Below are 18,504 nucleotides of genomic sequence, written 5' to 3' on the forward strand. Positions count from 1 at the left end.
GTACGGGGGGTGTGTGTGTGAGACACAGTGGGGTGTGTGTGTGAGACACAGTGGGGTGTGTGTGTGAGACACAGTGGGGTGTGTGTGTGTGTGTGTGTGTCTTGTGGGAAAAGTGTTAAATATGTAAATCTAAAAAGGCTCATTTTTATTTGTTTGTAAAAACAAATGTGCAGTTTGTCGCTCCCTTCTCTTCCATTTGTTCTGTTTTCTGTGGAAATGGGACAAGGACACAATGGGACAAGGACACAATGGCACTGGCGCCCCCCGGTGACTGGAGGGAGTTTTATTTGGACAGAAAAAAACAACTTTATGTCACAGTTTAAGATGGAGAGAAAATGAACAACCAGGACTAAACCAGGACTAAACCAGGACTAAAAGAGGTCTAAACCAGGACTAAACCAGGTCAGGACCAGAGTTCTGATGAAACCTCTCGAGCCGTGACGTCACCTCTGACTCAAACTGTCGGCTGCAGCTATTTGTTGGTCCAAGATATCCATTTGGTTCATGTCGCTCAGAGGGGCGGGGCCTCTGTGCGAGGGGCGGGGCCTCTGTGCGAGGGGGAGGAGCTGTTGCGTCCACAGTCACAAATGTTCAGTGCTTTACAGTTCAGTTTGCAGCTTCATCGACCTGAGGCGACTCAAACATCTGCTTCCTCTGAGTCCACACTGTGATTGGTCAAACCCACCTGTCACTCACTCCTAAGGCCCGCCCACCTCAGGGCACAGCTGCAGTCTGAGGTCTGTGAGTGACAGCTGCAGGAGCCAATCACCACGCAGCTCGAAGGAAGAGCAGCGTCTGAACCAAGTCACAGAGTCCACTTCAGACACCTGCAGGAGAGGAAAAGAAAGAACTAAACCAGGACTAAAAGAGGTCTAAACCAGCACTGAACCAGGACTAAAAGAGGTCTAAACCAGGACTGAACCAGGACTAAAAGAGGTCTAAACCAGCACTGAACCAGGACTGAACCAGAACTGAACCAGGACTAAAAGAGGTCTAAACCAGGACTGAACCAGGACTAAAAGAGGTCTAAACCAGAACTGAACCGGGACTGAACCAGGACTGAACCAGGACTGAACCAGGACTGAACCAGGACTAAAAGAGGTCTAAACCAGAACTGAACCGGGACTGAACCAGGACTGAACCAGGACTGAACCAGGACTGAACCAGGACTGAACCAGGACTGAACCAGGACTAAAAGAGGTCTAAACCAGGACTGAACCAGGACTGAACCAGGTCTGAACCAGGTCTAAACCAGGTCTAAACCAGGACTGAACCAGGTCTAAACCAGGACTGAACCAGGTCTGAACCAGGTCTAAACCAGGACTAAAAGAGGTCTAAACCAGGACTAAAAGAGGTCTAAACCAGAACTGAACCAGGACTGAACCAGGACTGAACCAGGACTGAACCACGACTGAACCAGGACTAAAAGAGGTCTAAACCAGGACTGAACCAGGACTGAACCAGGTCTGAACCAGGTCTAAACCAGGACTAAAAGAGGTCTAAACCAGGACTAAAAGAGGTCTAAACCAGGTCTAAACCAGGACTAAAAGAGGTCTAAACCAGGACTAAAAGAGGTCTAAACCAGGACTAAAAGAGGACTAAAAGAGGTCTAAACCAGGACTAAAAGAGGTCTAAACAAGGTCTAAACCAGGACTAAAAGAGGTCTAAACCAGGACTAAAAGAGGTCTAAACCAGGACTGAACCAGGTCTAAACCAGGTCTAAACCAGGACTGAAACAGGACTAAAAAAGGTCTAAACCAGGACTAAAAGAGGTCTAAACCAGGACTAAAAGAGGTCTAAACCAGGACTAAAAGAGGTCTAAACCAGGACTAAAAGAGGGCTAAAATGTCTAAAAGAGGACTAAACCCAGCCTGAATCAGGACTGAACCAGGTCTAAACCCGGTCTAAGTGAGTCTGACCTGGTCTCTCGGTGCGTGAGCAGACACTTGGTGCAGCAGTAGCGCCCTCCGCAGGTGGTGCAGGTGTAGTGTGAGGGGAATCCACACACGCAGCAGAAGGGGCGGGGCGGCAGCGAGGAGGGCGGGGCCACAGCCGACAGGTAGTTAGGCTCCGCCCGCTCCGACAGGTTCTACAAAAACAACCAGCCAGTGTGTGTCCAACTGTGTAACAAAAATAAACTGGCCTTGTGATCCTGGTCCAGTCTCGGTCCAGTCCTGGTCCAGTCTCGGTCCAGTCCTAGTCCAGTCCTGGTCCAGTCCTGGTCCAGTCTCGGTCCAGTCCTGGTCCAGTCCTGGTCCAGTCCTGGTCCAGTCGTGCAGTGTCGTGGTGTTCCCTGTAGGTGGCGCTGTTACCTCCTCTTCCAGCAGAGCGCTGAAGTTCTTTCTGAACCTCTGTTTGAAATGATCTCCACGAGTCTTTCTCCTCCTCTTCTCTACAGACGAAGAAGAGGAACTATTTTTATTATTTATGTTACAGTTTATATTTAACAAGAATCTGGACTAAACCAGGACTAAACCAGGTCTAAACCAGGACTAAACCAGGCCTAAACCAGGACTAAACCAGGCCTAAACCAGGTCTAAACCAGGTCTAAACCAGGTCTAAACCAGGTCTAAACCAGGACTAAACCAGGACTAAACCAGGACTAAACCAGGACTAAACCAGGTCTAAACCAGGACTGAACCAGGACTGAACCAGGACTAAACCAGGACTAAACCAGGACTAAACCAGGTCTAAACCAGGTCTAAACCAGGACTAAACCAGGTCTAAACCAGGTCTAAACCAGGTCTAAACCAGGCCTAAACCAGGACTAAACCAGGACTAAACCAGGTCTAAACCAGGACTGAACCAGGACTGAACCAGGACTAAACCAGGACTAAACCAGGTCTAAACCAGGTCTAAATCAGGACTGAACCAGGCCTAAACCAGGTCTAAACCAGGACTAAACCAGGTCTAAACCAGGACTAAACCAGGACTAAACCAGGTCCAAACCAGGACTAAACCAGGACTAAACCAGCACTAAACCAGGTCTAAACCAGGACTAAACCAGGACTAAAGTGGGTCTAAACCAGGACTAAACCAGGACTAAACCAGGACTAAACCAGGTCTAAACCAGGACTAAACCAGGACTAAACCAGCACTAAACCAGGTCTAAACCAGGACTAAAGTGGGTCTAAACCAGGACTAAAGTGGGTCTAAACCAGGTCTAAACCAGGACTAAACCAGGACTAAACCAGGACTAAACCAGGTCTAAACCAGGACTAAACCAGGACTAAACCAGCACTAAACCAGGTCTAAACCAGGACTAAACCAGGACTAAAGTGGGTCTAAACCAGGACTAAAGTGGGTCTAAACCAGGACTAAAGTGGGTCTAAACCAGGACTAAACCAGGTCTAAACCAGGACTAAACCAGGACTAAACCAGGACTAAACCAGGACTAAACCAGGTCTCTTGGTTCAGACCTGGTTCCTCGGTCTCGCTGAAGGCTGGCAGTCGGGCTGTGGGTCCTGGAGGAGGCAGAGAGGACAAAGGGTCGTCCTGGAGACAAACACAAACATTATGTAACATTAAGTAACAACTGACCCCCGAGCAGGGTACTCCTGTCCCCACAAATGTGCCCTGTGTTGCCCCGTGTTCCTCTGTGTTGCCCCTTGTTGCCCCGTGTTCCTCTGTGTTGCCCCTTGTTGCCCCATGTTCCTCTGTGTTGTCCCTTGTTGCCCCGTGTTCCTCTGTGTTGCCCCGTGTTGCCCCTTGTTGCCCCGTGTGCAAACAGAACCGCACACACACGGGCCGACCCTGCTCCTGCCCCTCCTGGATGTCCTGACCTGGAAGTTGTCCTTCTCCAGAGCCTCGAGCTGTCGGGTCAGACGTCTCTGTCTCGTGGCCTCGTCCAACACTCTCCGCTGCCCCGCCTCCACACGAGCTGTGGACCAATCAGGAGAGAGGAGAGAGGACAGAGCCAATCAGGAGAGAGCAGACAGGAGACAGCCAATCAGGAGAGAGGAGACAGCCAATCAGGAGAGAGGAGACAGGAGACAGCCAATCAGGAGAGAGGAGAGAGGAGACAGCCAATCAGGAGAGAGGAGACAGCCAATCAGGAGAGAGGAGACAGCCAGAGAGACTATTATACACACTCTATGGGTCTGTGTATATTTTATGATGCATGTTAGTGATACTTCTACATATAGGTCTATGGTGGATTGTTCAGCAGTTACCATGGAGACACAATTTAAAAAAAACACACACACACACAAAAGTGATTTAAAGATCTCATGTTCAGGAGCCTGTGTCAGTCAGAGCTGTGTTTAACGCACAGACTATAAACAGACACAGCTAACCTGTTAGCATAGACTGTTGATATAAATGGACAGAGCTAGCCTGTTAGCATAGACTGTTGATATAAATGGACAGAGCTAGCCTGTTAGCATAGACTGTTTATATAAATGGACAGAGCTAGCCTGTTAGCATAGACTGTTGATATAAATGGACAGAGCTAGCCTGTTAGCATAGACTGTTTATATAAATGGACAGAGCTAGCCTGTTAGCATAGACTGTTTATATAAATGGACAGAGCTAGCCTGTTAGCATAGACTGTTGATATAAATGGACAGAGCTAGCCTGTTAGCATAGACTGTTGATATAAATGGACAGAGCTAGCCTGTTAGCATAGACTGTTGATATAAATGGACAGAGCTAGCCTGTTAGCATAGACTGTTGATATAAATGGACAGAGCTAGCCTGTTAGCATAGACTGTTTATATAAATGGACAGAGCTAGCCTGTTAGCATAGACTGTTGATATAAATGGACAGAGCTAGCCTGTTAGCATAGACTGTTTATATAAATGGACAGAGCTAGCCTGTTAGCATAGACTGTTTATATAAATGGACAGAGCTAGCCTGTTAGCATAGACTGTTGATATAAATGGACAGAGCTAGCCTGTTAGCATAGACTGTTGATATAAATGGACAGAGCTAGCCTGTTAGCATAGACTGTTGATATAAATGGACAGAGCTAGCCTGTTAGCATAGACTGTTGATATAAATGGACAGAGCTAGCCTGTTAGCATAGACTGTTTATATAAATGGACAGAGCTAGCCTGTTAGCCGCTGTGTTATAAACTGAAGTGAGTCTTGAGCGCGACTCTGGCTCTAATTCACTTTCTGTGTCAAAACTGCGGCTCGTGGTTTATTTCAACTCAATAGTGATTTTCGTGATGTTTTAGTGAGTTTTTTGCGATGTTTTGCTCAAACTCACCGGAGCCTTTCTTCTCCAGCACCATGACAGCGGAGTACGGAGGCCGCGCAGGGACACGCCGCAGTTTGTGTATCGCGTTGAGCAGCTTAGTCTTTCAAAAAGGGATGAAAACAATTATATAACTGTTGTTCATATGATCAGAGAGAAGTCCACACTTTAATGAAACATTTACTCTGTTCTCAATATGACAGAAGGACAAGAGTGTGTGTGGGGTGTGTGTGTGTGGGGTGTGTGTGTGTGTGTGTATACAGAATATACACTCACTCTGTGGCTCTGCTCGCTCCAGCTCTCTCCTGTTCAGACTCCTCCTTCTCCTCCACGGCTGCTCCTCTTGTTCTTCAGTCTCATGGGAGGAGCTCGAGTGCACATGAGGACAGGATGATCTTCTCCTCTGAACCGCACCTGTCCAAATGTATTTCCCTGAGGGCCACACACTGAAGCATATGTGAAGCTGAGGGCCACACACTGAAGCATATGTGAAGCTGAGGGCCACACACTGAAGCATATTTGAAGCTGAGGGCCACAGTCGATCATTTTCAGGTGTCACAGTGTGATGTTATTCAGGTTATAGATATAGATTATAGGTTATAGATAGAATCTCTGTACAAAAATACTTCTAATCAATTGAGCCAGTTCAGGAGGCATGAGGGCCAACAAAAATGAGTCTGAGGGCCACATTTGGCCCCTGGGCTGTAGTTTGGACTCACGACATGTGCCATTGGTGGATCTACACAGCAGGGGGCGGGATCAGACGCACAGGGCTGCTGTGATTGGGAGGGACGCATGACAAAAATATTGATCAAATATTGGCACTAATACTGAAAAATGGTCTGGATCGGGATTCGGTTCAGTCGATATTCTGGATCGGGATTCGGTTCAGTCGATATTCTGCCTGGGCTTTAATGTGATGTCATAATATTTAGTGTTTTTAATGTTTGAACTGTTTTTCACACAAAGCTGTTCAGTCTGACGTGAAGAACAAACAGAAAACACAAGAGACACAGTCACAAAGACAAGCATTTTATTAAACAGGATAAAGGGCCTGTAGAGGGGAGGGGCCTGTAGAGGGGAGGGGCCTGTAGAGGGGAGGGGCCTGTAGAGAGGAGGGGCCTGTAGAGAGGAGGGGCCTGTGGAGGGGAGGGGCCTGTGGAGGGGAGGGGCCTGTGGAGGGGAGGGGCCTGTGGAGGGGAGGGGCCTGTGGAGGGGAGGGGCCTGTGGAGGGGAGGGGCCTCAGTGTGTGGAGATCTTGGGCAGTTGATTTCCCAGGATGACTCGTCGCTCCACTCCGTCCTCTGAGATGGAGGCCAAACGCACCACACCCCCACTAGAGCCATCACGCTCCATGGCCAGAGTCAGAGCTGTAAACAAACAAACAAACAACAGAGTCAGAGCTGTAAACAAACAAACAACAGAGTCAGAGCTGTAAACAACCAACAGAGTCAGAGCTGTAAACAACCAACAGAGTCAGAGCTGTAAACAACCAACAGAGTCAGAGCTGTAAACAACCAACAGAGTCAGAGCTGTAAACAACCAACAGAGTCAGAGCTGTAAACAACCAACAGAGTCAGAGCTGTAAACAACCAACAGAGTCAGAGCTGTAAACAACCAACAGAGTCAGAGCTGTAAACAACCAACAGAGTCAGAGCTGTAAACAACCAACAGAGTCAGAGCTGTAAACAACCAACAGAGTCAGAGCTGTAAACAACCAACAGAGTCAGAGCTGTAAACAACCAAACAACAGAGTCAGAGCTGTAAACAAACAAACAACAGAGTCAGAGCTGTAAACAAACAACAGAGTCAGAGCTGTAAACAAACAACCAACAGAGTCAGAGCTGTAAACAACCAACAGAGTCAGAGCTGTAAACAAACAAACAAACAACAGAGTCAGAGCTGTAAACAAACAACAGAGTCAGAGCTGTAAACAAACAAACAACAGAGTCAGATGTAAACAAACGACTAACTGGACTAATAATAATCACACGTCAAACTGGATCTGTAGCAGTAGCAGTAGCAGTAGCAGTAGCAGTAGCAGTAGTAGCAGTAGCAGTAGTAGCAGTAGCAGTAGTAGCAGTAGCAGTAGTATTTGTGTAGAGTCCAGTTAAAACACCAGAGGACAGAGGGAGGACTTTATGACTCTCCCAGTGCATTGTGGTCCTGGTGTGTTTCCAGGTCCTGTGACTGAAAAGTAGAGCACTCTAAATTTCAGACAGCACTAAAAATAGTGCCCCCTGTGAGGTCAAAGGTCAGGGATCAGACACAGGGGTCAAAGGTCGGAGGTGTCGTACCTGTGGCGGTCAGCTCCAGACACTGCTCTTTGCTCATGGACGGTTTGTAGTTTGAATCCATGAAGCCGTAGATGTACGTGCTCCCACTGCCCCCGACCGACACAGGCTGCCTCACCAACATCCCCCCGATCGGCACACAGTACACCTGAGGAAAAGAGCCAGATGCCCTACCATAAACACGCAGTACACCTGAGGAAAAGAGCCAGATGCCCTACCATAAACACACAGTACACCTGAGGAAAAGAGCCAGATGCCCTACCATAAACACACAGTACACCTGAGGAAAAGAGCCACAAAGAGCCAGATGACCTACCATAAACACGCAGTACACCTGAGGAAAAGAGCCACAAAGAGCCAGATGACCTACCATAAACACACAGTACACCTGAGGAAAAGAGCCAGATGCCCTACCATAAACACGCAGTACACCTGAGGAAAAGAGCCACAAAGAGCCAGATGACCTACCATAAACACGCAGTACACCTGAGGAAAAGAGCCACAAAGAGCCAGATGACCTACCATAAACACGCAGTACACCTGAGGAAAAGAGCCACAAAGAGCCAGATGACCTACCATAAACACAGTACACCTGAGGAAAAGAGCCACAAAGAGCCAGATGCCCTACCATAAACACGCAGTACACCTGAGGAAAAGAGCCAGATGCCCTACCATAAACACGCAGTACACCTGAGGAAAAGAGCCAGATGCCCTACCATAAACACACAGTACACCTGAGGAAAAGAGCCAGATGCCCTACCATAAACACGCAGTACACCTGAGGAAAAGAGCCAGATGCCCTACCATAAACACACAGTACACCTGAGGAAAAGAGCCAGATGCCCTACCATAAACACACAGTACACCTGAGGAAAAGAGCCAGATGCCCTACCATAAACACAGTACACCTGAGGAAAAGAGCCAGATGCCCTACCATAAACACACAGTACACCTGAGGAAAAGAGCCAGATGCCCTACCATAAACACGCAGTACACCTGAGGAAAAGAGCCAGATGCCCTACCATAAACACAGTACACCTGAGGAAAAGAGCCAGATGCCCTACCATAAACACACAGTACACCTGAGGAAAAGAGCCAGATGCCCTACCATAAACACACAGTACACCTGAGGAAAAGAGCCAGATGCCCTACCATAAACACGCAGTACACCTGAGGAAAAGAGCCAGATGCCCTACCATAAACACACAGTACACCTGAGGAAAAGAGCCACAAAGAGCCAGATGCCCTACCATAAACACGCAGTACACCTGAGGAAAAGAGCCACAAAGAGCCAGATGCCCTACCATAAACACGCAGTACACCTGAGGAAAAGAGCCACAAAGAGCCAGATGCCCTACCATAAACACGCAGTACACCTGAGGAAAAGAGCCACAAAGAGCCAGATGCCCTACCATAAACACACAGTACACCTGAGGAAAAGAGCCACAAAGAGCCAGATGCCCTACCATAAACACGCAGTACACCTGAGGAAAAGAGCCACAAAGAGCCAGATGCCCTACCATAAACACGCAGTACACCTGAGGAAAAGAGCCACAAAGAGCCAGATGCCCTACCATAAACACGCAGTACACCTGAGGAAAAGAGCCACAAAGAGCCAGATGCCCTACCATAAACACGCAGTACACCTGAGGAAAAGAGCCACAAAGAGCCAGATGCCCTACCATAAACACGCAGTACACCTGAGGAAAAGAGCCACAAAGAGCCAGATGCCCTACCATAAACACGCAGTACACCTGAGGAAAAGAGCCAGATGCCCTACCATAAACACGCAGTACACCTGAGGAAAAGAGCCACAAAGAGCCAGATGCCCTACCATAAACACGCAGTACACCTGAGAAAAAGAGCCAGATGCAGTCTCCATCACCCCTCCTCTGCGTCTCCCTCTCACCCCTCCTCCTCCTCTGCGTCTCCCTCTCACCCCTCCTCCTCCTCTGCGTCTCCCTCTCACCCCTCCTCCTCCTCTGCGTCTCCCTCTCACCCCTCCTCCTCCTCTGCGTCTCCCTCTCACCCCTCCTCCTCCTCTGCGTCTCCCTCTCACCCCTCCTCCTCCTCTGCGTCTCCCTCTCACCCCTCCTCCTCTGCGTCTCAATCTCACCCCTCCTCCTCTGCGTCTCAGTCTCACCTGTCCTCCTCCTCTGCGTCTCAGTCTCACCTGTCCTCCTCCTCTGCGTCTCAGTCTCACCTGTCCTCCTCCTCTGCGTCTCACCCCTCCTCCTCCTCCTCTGCGTCTCACCCCTCCTCCTCCTCTGCGTCTCACCCCTCCTCCTCCTCTGCGTCTCACCCCTCCTCCTCCCCCTCCTCCTCTGCGTCTCACCCCTCCTCCTCCCCCTCCTCCTCTGCGTCTCACCCCTCCTCCTCCCCCTCCTCCTCTGCGTCTCACCCGTCCTCCTCTGCGTCTCACCCCTCCTCCTCCCCCTCTGCGTCTCACCTGTCCTCCTCTGCGTCTCACCTGTCCTCCTCTGCGTCTCACCTGTCCTCCTCTGCGTCTCACCCGTCCTCCTCCTCCTCACCTGTCCTCCTCTGCGTCGGTCCCATCCGGCCACCAGAATCCCTGCGGTCAGTTCTTCTCTGTATCTGTAGCAGCTCGCCTTAAACAGGTGAGCGGCCGTCTCCACCAGGGGGGGCTCATCCAGCTCGATACTGCGCAGACAAAAGTTTGAAACGGCTTACAGAATACTGCGTTAAAATGTACTCAGATACAGTGTCCACTCAGAGTACTGTGCTCCGAATACTTTTACAGTCACATTTAAACTATATTATTAAAAACAGCTTCATGTTTGACTGTTCAGTGTCACAAATGAGAGAAGTTCAAATCTCTCCTGCCTCAGCACCAGAGCAGAGGAGCATCAATACAGCCAAGTGTTTAACTGTACTCTGAGCACACAACATGATTCTGAATGTGTATGATCTATTTACAGCCCAACACTACACAGTGTGTGTGAGGTGTGTGTAGTGTGTGTGTACACACTACACACACCTCACACACACACCTCACACACACACATTATGGAGCATCAATACAGCCAAGTGTTTAACTGTACTCTGAGCACACAACATGATTCTGAATGTGTATGATCTATTTACAGCCCAACACTACACACACATTACACACACATTACACACACCTCACACACACACCTCACACACACCTTACAGTGCTGTCTCAACACACAGATTTCGACCCTAAGCACTAGACTGGACACCACAGTGACACTAGTCTGAGTCTTATACTTGTCCTGATTCAGCTCCAGATCATTATAAACAAATTCAGAAAAGGTTCATTTCTGTGAATGGGACTTTTATAGTTTGGTTCCCTGTGAAACATGAGTATCTAGTTTCTGTACAACTTTTGACAACCCTACAGTGTGTATGTATGTGTCTCTATGGTGAAATGTTAAGCAGTTACCACGGTGACACAATGCACAGATTAATAAGCACTTCCCAAAAGATTTGATCATTTGAAAACTCTTCAAAAAAAATCCAAACTGCATTTACAGAGCACATGTTCAGGAGCCTGTGGTCAGTCTGAGCTCATGGTCCTGTTTAGAGTTTGATTTTACGCAAAAAGGTGAGACTCACTGAAAAACTGTTGGCTAATGCTAATGCTAATGCTAGCCAACTTGTGACTAATGTTATTTGAGAGGGACCTGTTTAACAGCACAAATCACCTGCTGTAGTTCACATAAGGCAGCTCTTTATGGTCAGATTGTGTTAAAACACAGCTCAGATTAAGTCTAACTTGAGTCAGAGATTCAGACAGAGCAGTGCCTCCAGTTAGCATCACTCCCACAGTGAATGTTGATGACAGCAGCTGCATCAATAGTAATTAAAGCATTCTTGTGACATTTACCTGTGGAAACCGAGCTGATAGGCCACGACGTCAGCGATGGCCTGGGTGTCTGCTGCAGAACCGGACCTGGACGAGAGAGGGCGCTGTTAGAACCTCACACCATCACAGCTCGAGACTGTGGAAGAAGAGTACTGCACTACCACTACTGTTCATTATCCTAGTTATTTCCACAAACTGTATAAAAGAGTGTTCTGAGTGTGACATCACAGATTCAGCTCCAAATGAAGCTCATCGAGGCCGGAGCAGGTAGAGAATAATCTGGAGCACAGTATTTAACACCAGCAGGATCGACCTCGGGGAAAGAAGGTGTCTGATTGGTCTGTTATTATAAAGTATCTACATTTATCAATGCGCTTTACTATTACACTTAATGTCATGGTGCTAATGCTGAGGTTAATAAAGGTGAAGATCAGCAGCTCCCTCTCTCATTTAAGACAAAAATGAGTCTGACAGCAGCAGTCACAGAGAGAAGGGACACAGTTTTTACACAGAAAGTGAACTGGAGCTCACTTCCTGTTTAGCGGCTTAGCCATGTCCAGAGATATGAACAGGACACACTCAGGACGAGCCCTCAGCGTCTGTGGGTTTCCTGCCGGTTCCTTTAGAACGTGAGACAGTTCCATGTTCTATGAGAGACAAACCTGCAGCAGAAGATCCGATCGTGGATGGGGGTCAGTTTGTCCGTCACTCTGTTGGCGATGTACGCTCTGAAACACAAGGTCAAAGGTCACAGGTCACATCTTCTGCCCCCCCCCCCGGTCCCCTCGCCTCCTCGTCTTACCCTGTGGTGGTCCTGGAGTCTGCGCCGATCACCACTCCTCCATCGTACTCCACCGCCATAATGGTGGTCTGAAAGAGACACACACACAGTACGACTGAGCCACGACTCTACAGCTCCGTGCAGACGCTTCAGATCTTTAGTGATGACTGAAGGAGAACTGACACTTTGAAGCCAATGTCATCAAGATTCTCTGTGGATGTGATGCTAACTAGAGGCACTGCTCTGTCTGACGCTGTTACTCAAGATTTTAATCTGAGCTCTATTTTAACACAATCTGACCATAAAGAACTGACTTACCTGAACTACAACAGGTGATATGAGCTGTTAAACAAGTCCCTCTCAAATAACATTACAGTCACAAGCTAGCATTAGCATTAGCATTAGCCAAAAGCCTTTCACCCTAAAGACAGGGTGAGAGGCTGAGGAGAGCGACAGGGTGAGAGGCAGAGGAGTGCGACAGGGTGAGAGGCAGAGGAGTGCGACAGGGTGAGAGGCAGAGGAGTGCGACAGGGTGAGAGGCAGAGGAGTGCGACAGGGTGAGAGGCTGAGGAGGAGTGCGACAGGGTGAGAGGCTGAGGAGGAGTGCGACAGGGTGAGAGGCTGAGGAGGAGTGCGACAGGGTGAGAGGCTGAGGAGGAGTGCGACAGGGTGAGAGGCTGAGGAGTGTTCTCTTTCTGTCCTGGCCCGGTTCGGTTGTTTTACTGAACTATCACAGTGTTATTCTGTGGTTAGCCTTTAGCCTCCGTTAGCCGCAGAAATGCTGTCTCATTCAGCCGCTCTTTTAGCCTTTTATCATCCAAACCGAACTGAACTGAGCCCGCCCCGAGCCTCCCCAGTACCGCAGGCTGAGCACTCACCCCGGTGCTGACTTCTGTCCGGGTCCAGTCCGGAACCAGGTCGTTTTGAGCAGAAAGGTTTGGTCCAAAGCTCTGCATCATTGAGGCTGTGGCCGCCATTTTGGATCAGTCTAAACAAGTGACGCGGCGCATGCGCAGAGGGCCTGATGTTAAAGTGTCAAAATAAAGATTTAAGTCTTAAACTAAAGCTCTGATCTGTATGTGTTTTTAATTTTCAAACTTAATAACACAGTTTACCTTTATAACTCTTTTATATGATGTTATTTCTATTTCGGCTGTGTATTCTGCGCATGCGTGGTTCAGGCAGCTCCAGGCGGAAGAGGAAGTGAAGGTAAACACGGGGCTGGTTCTCGCAGTTTATGATAAAAGCACAAAAATAAGGTTTTAAAGTAGAATAATCTTGCATTTATGGTTTTACAGGGTTATAAAGTCACGACTCGTGCTTCTGTAAATGTATTTATAAACGCGTGATTATCAGACAGACTGCAGCCAGAGTCAGAATAAGACTGATGCATGTTAGAATACTGGAAATACGTTTATACGTTTTAAAACGTGTATTTTAACATCTGCAGAATCATTCTGTGGATGCTACATCATCATTTTTTAATTCGGCCTCCATAAAATGCGTCTGTTTATGTGTCTTTATAACCAGAGCCTGTAAAGTCTCACGTTCTGCTCTGTTCTTTTCTCTTCCGTTCTGTTCTCTTGTGTTCTTTTCTGTTCTGCTCTGTTGTGTTCTCTTGTGTTCATTTCTCTTCTGTTCTCTTGTGTTCTTTTCTGTTCTCTTGTGTTCTTTTCTGTTCTCTTGTGTTCTTTTCTCTTCTGTTCTCTTGTGTTTTCTCTTCTGTTCTCTTCTGTTCTCTTGTGTTCTCTTCTGTTCTCTTTTGCAGATGACGGTCCATAATCTGTACATTTTCGACCGAAATGGAAACTGTCTGTTTTATAACGAGTGGAACAGGAAAAAGCACGCGGGCATCTCCAAAGACGAGGTCACACACAGAACATCACTTTATTTATGTCATCTTTAAAAATGATGTTTAATGTGATTTTTAAAATGATTTTTAAAGCTCTGATCTTCATTGACTCTGTGATGTTTGTTATTTCAGGAGTTCAAACTCATGTACGGGATGCTGTTCTCCATCAGATCCTTCGTCAGTAAAATGTCTCCCCTCGACATGTATCCTATAATAATGATAATAATAATAATAATTATAATAATAATAATAATAATAATCAGAAATTATTCCTATGATTAACTTATTCATTTGATAAATAATCACAGGGCATAATATTATCACTGTGTTTCCAAAGGGCATCTGTACTTCCTTTAGTCCTGGTTTAGTCCTGGTTTAGTCCTGGTTCAGTCCTGGTTTAGTCCTGGTTTAGTCCTGGTTTAGTCCTGGTTCAGTCCTGGTTTAGTCCTGGTTTAGTCCTGGTTTAGTCCTGGTTCAGTCCTGGTTCAGTCCTGGTTCAGTCCTGGTTTAGTCCTGGTTTAGTCCTGGTTTAGTCCTGGTTCAGTCCTGGTTTAGTCCTGGTTTAGTCCTGGTTTAGTCCTGGTTCAGTCCTGGTTCAGTCCTGGTTTAGTCCTGGTTCAGTCCTGGTTTAGTCCTGGTTTAGTCCTGGTTCAGTCCTGGTTTAGTCCTGGTTTAGTCCTGGTTTAGTCCTGGTTTAGTCCTGGTTTAGTCCTGGTTTAGTCCTGGTTTAGTCCTGGTTTAGTCCTGGTTCAGTCCTGGTTTAGGCCTGGTTTAGTCCTGGTTTAGTCCTGGTTCAGTCCTGGTTTAGTCCTGGTTCAGTCCTGGTTCAGTCCTGGTTTAGTTCTGGTTCAGTCCTGGTTCAGTCCTGGTTTAGTCCTGGTTTAGTTCTGGTTCAGTCCTTGATGGTTCTCTTCAGGAAGGACGGGTTCCTTTCGTTCCAGACGAGTAAATACAGACTTCATTTCTACGAGACGCCGAGTGGACTCAAGTTTGTCCTGAACACGGATCTGTCTGTGTCCAACGCCCGGGACACGCTCCAGCAGATCTACAGCAGCGTGAGTGTCTTTGAAACGTCCCCCACACGTCCCCCACACGTCCCCCACACGTCCCCCACACACCCCCCACACGTCCTCCACACGTCCTCCACACGTCCCCCACACGTCCTCCACACGTCCTCCACACGTCCCCCACACGTCCCCCACACGTCCCCCACACGTCCTCCACACGTCCTCCACACGTCCCCCACACGTCCTCCACACGTCCCCCCACACGTCCCCCACACGTCCCCCACACACCCCCCCACACGTCCTCCACACGTCCTCCACACGTCCCCCCACACGCCCCCCCACACGTCCCCCACACGTCCTCCACACGTCCCCCACACGTCCCCCACACGTCCCCCACACGTCCTCCTCACGTCCCCCACACGTCCCCCACACGTCCCCCACACGTCCCCCTCACGTCCCCCACACGTCCCCCTCACGTCCCCCCACACGTCCTCCACACGTCCCCCACACGTCCTCCTCACGTCCCCCACACGTCCTCCTCACGTCCCCCACACGTCCTCCACACGTCCCCCACACGTCCCCCACACGTCCCCCTCACGTCCCCCCACACGTCCTCCACATGTCCCCCCACACGTCCCCCACACGTCCCCCCTCACGTCCCCCACACGTCCTCCACACGTCCCCCACACGTCCCCCACACGTCCCCCTCACGTCCCCCACACGTCCTCCACACGTCCCCCACACGTCCTCCTCACGTCCCCCACACGTCCTCCTCACGTCCCCCACACGTCCTCCTCACGTCCCCCACACGTCCTCCTCACGTCCCCCACACGTCCCCCACACGTGCGCTGTTAGAGCCTGTAGGACTCTGCGCGGGTCCGACTGGGGCTTGAACCACTGACCTTTGGGTGATTATAATTGTCATGTGGGGCCTGGGTGGTGTAGACTTGTGGGCGGGGCCTGGGTGGTGTAGACTTGTGGGCGGGGCCTGGGTGGTGTAGACTTGTGGGCGGGGCCTGAGGGTGTAGGAGGGTTTGAATAGGGCCAGGACAGATCTCTATATGACTCAGACATGGATGAACTCTAAACCTCTTCATGTTTGTGATGAGGAACAAAGACACAAAAAGCACAATGCTCCTCTTTAAACGTGTGTGTCCTCGGCGTGTTCTCAGCGTGTTCTCAGCATGTTCTCAGTGTGTTCTCAGCGTGTCCTCAGCGTGTCCTCAGCGTGTCCTCAGCGTGTTCTCAGCGTGTCCTCAGCGTGTCCTCAGCGTGTTCTAAGCGTGTTCTCAGCGTGTTCTCAGTGTGTTCTCAGCGTGTCCTCAGCGTGTCCTCAGCGTGTCCTCAGCGTGTTCTCAGCGTGTCCTCAGCGTGTCCTCAGCGTGTTCTCAGCGTGTCCTCAGCGTGTCCTCAGCGTGTTCTAAGCGTGTTCTCTGTTCTGCAGCTGTATGTGGAGCACATCGTGAAGAACCCGCTCTGTGCTGTGGGACAGACTCTGGAGTCTGAACTCTTCTCCTCCAAACTCGACGCCTTCATCAAAGCTCTGCCCTACTACAGCCCCCGAGCCGCCTAGTGCGCCTCCTCCTCTGCTCCTCCTCTGCTCCTCCTCTGCTCCTCTGCCCCTCCTCTGCTCCTCCTCTGCTCCTCTACCCCTCCTCTGCCCCTCCTCCGCACCTCCTCTGCTCCTCCTCTGCTCCTCTGACCTTCCTCCTCTGCCCCTCCTCCTCTGCTCCTCTGCTCCTCTGCTGCTCCTCTCCTCCTCCTCTGCTCCTCCTCTGCTCCTCTGAATTGTTGTTTTGTTGTAAACTTGAGTGACTTTATTTATACAAGTTGTTGAATAAATCAAAAAAATCAAACAGGAGACTTTTGAGACTCATGTTTTCATTTTCAGAATGAGTTTGTGCTTTAGTCCTGGTTTAGTCCTGGTTTAGTCCTGGTTTAGACCTTGTTTAGTCCTGGTTTAGTCCTGGTTTAGACCTTGTTTAGTCCTGGTTTAGTCCTGGTTTAGACCTGGTTTAGTCCTGGTTTAGTCCTGGTTTAGACCTGGTTTAGTCCTGGTTTAGTCCTGGTTTAGACCTGGTTTAGTCCTGGTTTAGACCCGGTTTAGTCCTGGTTTAGACCCGGTTTAGTCCTGGTTAGTCCTGGTTTCAGTCCTGATTCAGTCCTGGTTTAGTCCTGGTTTAGACCTGGTTTAGTCCTGGTTTAGTCCTGGTTTAGTCCTGGTTTAGTCCTGGTTTAGACCTGGTTTAGACTTGGTTTAGTCCTGGTTTACTCCTGGTTTAGTCCTGGGTTTAGTCCTGGTTTAGACTTGGTTTAGTCCTGGTTTAGTCCTGGTTTAGTCCTGGTTTAGACCTGGTTTAGTCCTGGTTTTAGACCTGGTTTAGACCTGGTTTAGTCCTGGTTTAGACCTGGTTTAGACCTGGTTTACTCCTGGTTTAATCCTGGTTTAGACCTGGTTTAGTCCTGGTTTAGAATTGGTTTAGTCCTGGTTTAGTCCTGGTTTAGACCTGGTTTAGTCCTAGTTCAGTCCGGGTTTAGACCTGGTTTAGTCCTGGTTTAGACCTGGTTTAGACCTGGTTTAGTCCTGGTTTAGACCTGGTTTAGACCTGGTTTAGTTCTGGTTTAGACCTGGTTTAGACCTGGTTTAGTCCTGGTTTAGACCTGGTTTAGACCTGGTTTAGACCTGGTTTAGTCCTGGTTTAGACCTGGTTTAGACCTGGTTTAGACTTGGTTTAGACCTGGTTTAGTCCTGGTTTAGTCCTGGTTTTCATTCTTATAATTTCACTGGTCAAAGGGATGGAGAGAGGAGGAAGAGGAGGAAGAGGAGGAAGAGGAGGGGGAGATCCTCAGTGACATAATCCTGTCACTTATTCAGCTGATGAAGTCTGACAGAGAGAGAGAGAGAGAGAGTGTGTGAGAGAGAGTGAGTGAGAGAGGAGAGAGGGAACATGGGGAGAGAGAGGAGAGAGAGAGAGAGGGTCTGACCTCATCTTCTCGTGCGATGAAGACACAGATTAAAGACACGCTCGTCTCTCTTCTTCCTCTGTTATTCTGTCTCTCCTTCTCTCTCCTCTTCATCCGTCCATGTTCTTCCTCTTCTCCCGGGGCGGGGGGGCATCAGTCTAAACAGGGACTCCCAGACTCCAGCTCCTCCCGGTGGGGTGTTCCCAGGCCAGAGAGACATAGTCCCTCCTGTGTGTCCTGGGTCTTCCCTCCTCAGGTGTCCAGGAGGCGTCCTGAGCCGACGCCTGAGCCTCAGCTGCTCCTCTCCAATTGGAGGAGCAGCGGCTCTACTCTGAGCTCCTCCTGTGTGACTGAGGTCCTCCCTCTATCTCTAAGGGAGCGCCCGGCCGCCCTACGGAGGAAACTCAGCTGATTCTCATCCAGACACTTCACACTCGGCTCAAACCGCCCCAGAGCTGCAGGTCCTGAAGCATCAGGACGACATCATCTACAGCAGAGATGATCCTGTGGTTCCTGGACCCCCAGACCCCCGGACCCCCGGACCCCTGAACCCCC

General features: G+C 49.3%; 3 protein-coding genes across 3 annotated transcripts; 1 reads left to right on the forward strand and 2 right to left on the reverse strand.

The window, feature by feature from the left end:
• Positions 1-251: 251 nt before the first annotated feature.
• On the reverse strand, positions 252-5,520 carry znhit1 (zinc finger, HIT-type containing 1). Its single transcript, XM_033983887.2, has 7 exons — positions 5,478-5,520; positions 5,214-5,304; positions 3,783-3,880; positions 3,420-3,495; positions 2,313-2,392; positions 1,920-2,089; positions 252-827 (listed from the first exon to the last, which is right to left on the reverse strand). The coding sequence occupies exons 2-7, from the start codon at positions 5,236-5,238 to the stop codon at positions 806-808; spliced, it is 471 nt and encodes a 156-aa protein (XP_033839778.1). The 5' UTR covers positions 5,239-5,304; positions 5,478-5,520; the 3' UTR covers positions 252-805.
• A 698-nt stretch (positions 5,521-6,218) lies between these two features.
• psmb6 (proteasome 20S subunit beta 6) lies at positions 6,219-13,122 on the reverse strand. The gene is made up of 7 exons (XM_033983886.2): positions 13,005-13,122; positions 12,148-12,215; positions 12,008-12,073; positions 11,367-11,432; positions 10,027-10,156; positions 7,499-7,643; positions 6,219-6,571 (listed from the first exon to the last, which is right to left on the reverse strand). Exons 1-7 carry the CDS (start codon positions 13,101-13,103, stop codon positions 6,444-6,446), a joined length of 702 nt encoding a protein of 233 aa, XP_033839777.1. The 5' UTR covers positions 13,104-13,122; the 3' UTR covers positions 6,219-6,443.
• A 183-nt stretch (positions 13,123-13,305) lies between these two features.
• trappc1 (trafficking protein particle complex subunit 1) lies at positions 13,306-16,829 on the forward strand. Its single transcript, XM_033983888.2, has 5 exons — positions 13,306-13,335; positions 13,895-13,993; positions 14,111-14,181; positions 14,895-15,033; positions 16,430-16,829. The coding sequence occupies exons 2-5, from the start codon at positions 13,895-13,897 to the stop codon at positions 16,556-16,558; spliced, it is 438 nt and encodes a 145-aa protein (XP_033839779.1). The 5' UTR covers positions 13,306-13,335; the 3' UTR covers positions 16,559-16,829.
• Positions 16,830-18,504: the final 1,675 nt, after the last annotated feature.

The sequence above is a fragment of the Periophthalmus magnuspinnatus genome, chromosome 18 (genome assembly GCF_009829125.3).
Source record: "Periophthalmus magnuspinnatus isolate fPerMag1 chromosome 18, fPerMag1.2.pri, whole genome shotgun sequence".
NCBI lineage: Eukaryota > Metazoa > Chordata > Actinopteri > Gobiiformes > Gobiidae > Periophthalmus > Periophthalmus magnuspinnatus.

Coding starts and splice junctions, on each gene's coding strand:
- znhit1 (XM_033983887.2), bottom strand. CDS start 5,238: ATGGTGCTGGAGAAGAAAGGCTCCG. Junction 3,881..5,213: donor GCTGGAGAAGAAAGGCTCCG/GTGAGTTTGAGC, acceptor ATTGGTCCACAG/CTCGTGTGGAGGCGGGGCAG. Junction 3,496..3,782: donor TGGAGAAGGACAACTTCCAG/GTCAGGACATCC, acceptor GTTTGTCTCCAG/GACGACCCTTTGTCCTCTCT.
- psmb6 (XM_033983886.2), bottom strand. CDS start 13,103: ATGGCGGCCACAGCCTCAATGATGCAGAGCTTTGGACCAAACCTTTCT. Junction 12,074..12,147: donor GACTCCAGGACCACCACAGG/GTAAGACGAGGA, acceptor CTTGTGTTTCAG/AGCGTACATCGCCAACAGAG. Junction 10,157..11,366: donor TATCAGCTCGGTTTCCACAG/GTAAATGTCACA, acceptor TTGTCTGCGCAG/TATCGAGCTGGATGAGCCCC.
- trappc1 (XM_033983888.2), top strand. CDS start 13,895: ATGACGGTCCATAATCTGTACATTTTCGACCGAAATGGAAACTGTCTG. Junction 13,994..14,110: donor CGGGCATCTCCAAAGACGAG/GTCACACACAGA, acceptor TTGTTATTTCAG/GAGTTCAAACTCATGTACGG. Junction 14,182..14,894: donor AAAATGTCTCCCCTCGACAT/GTATCCTATAAT, acceptor GGTTCTCTTCAG/GAAGGACGGGTTCCTTTCGT.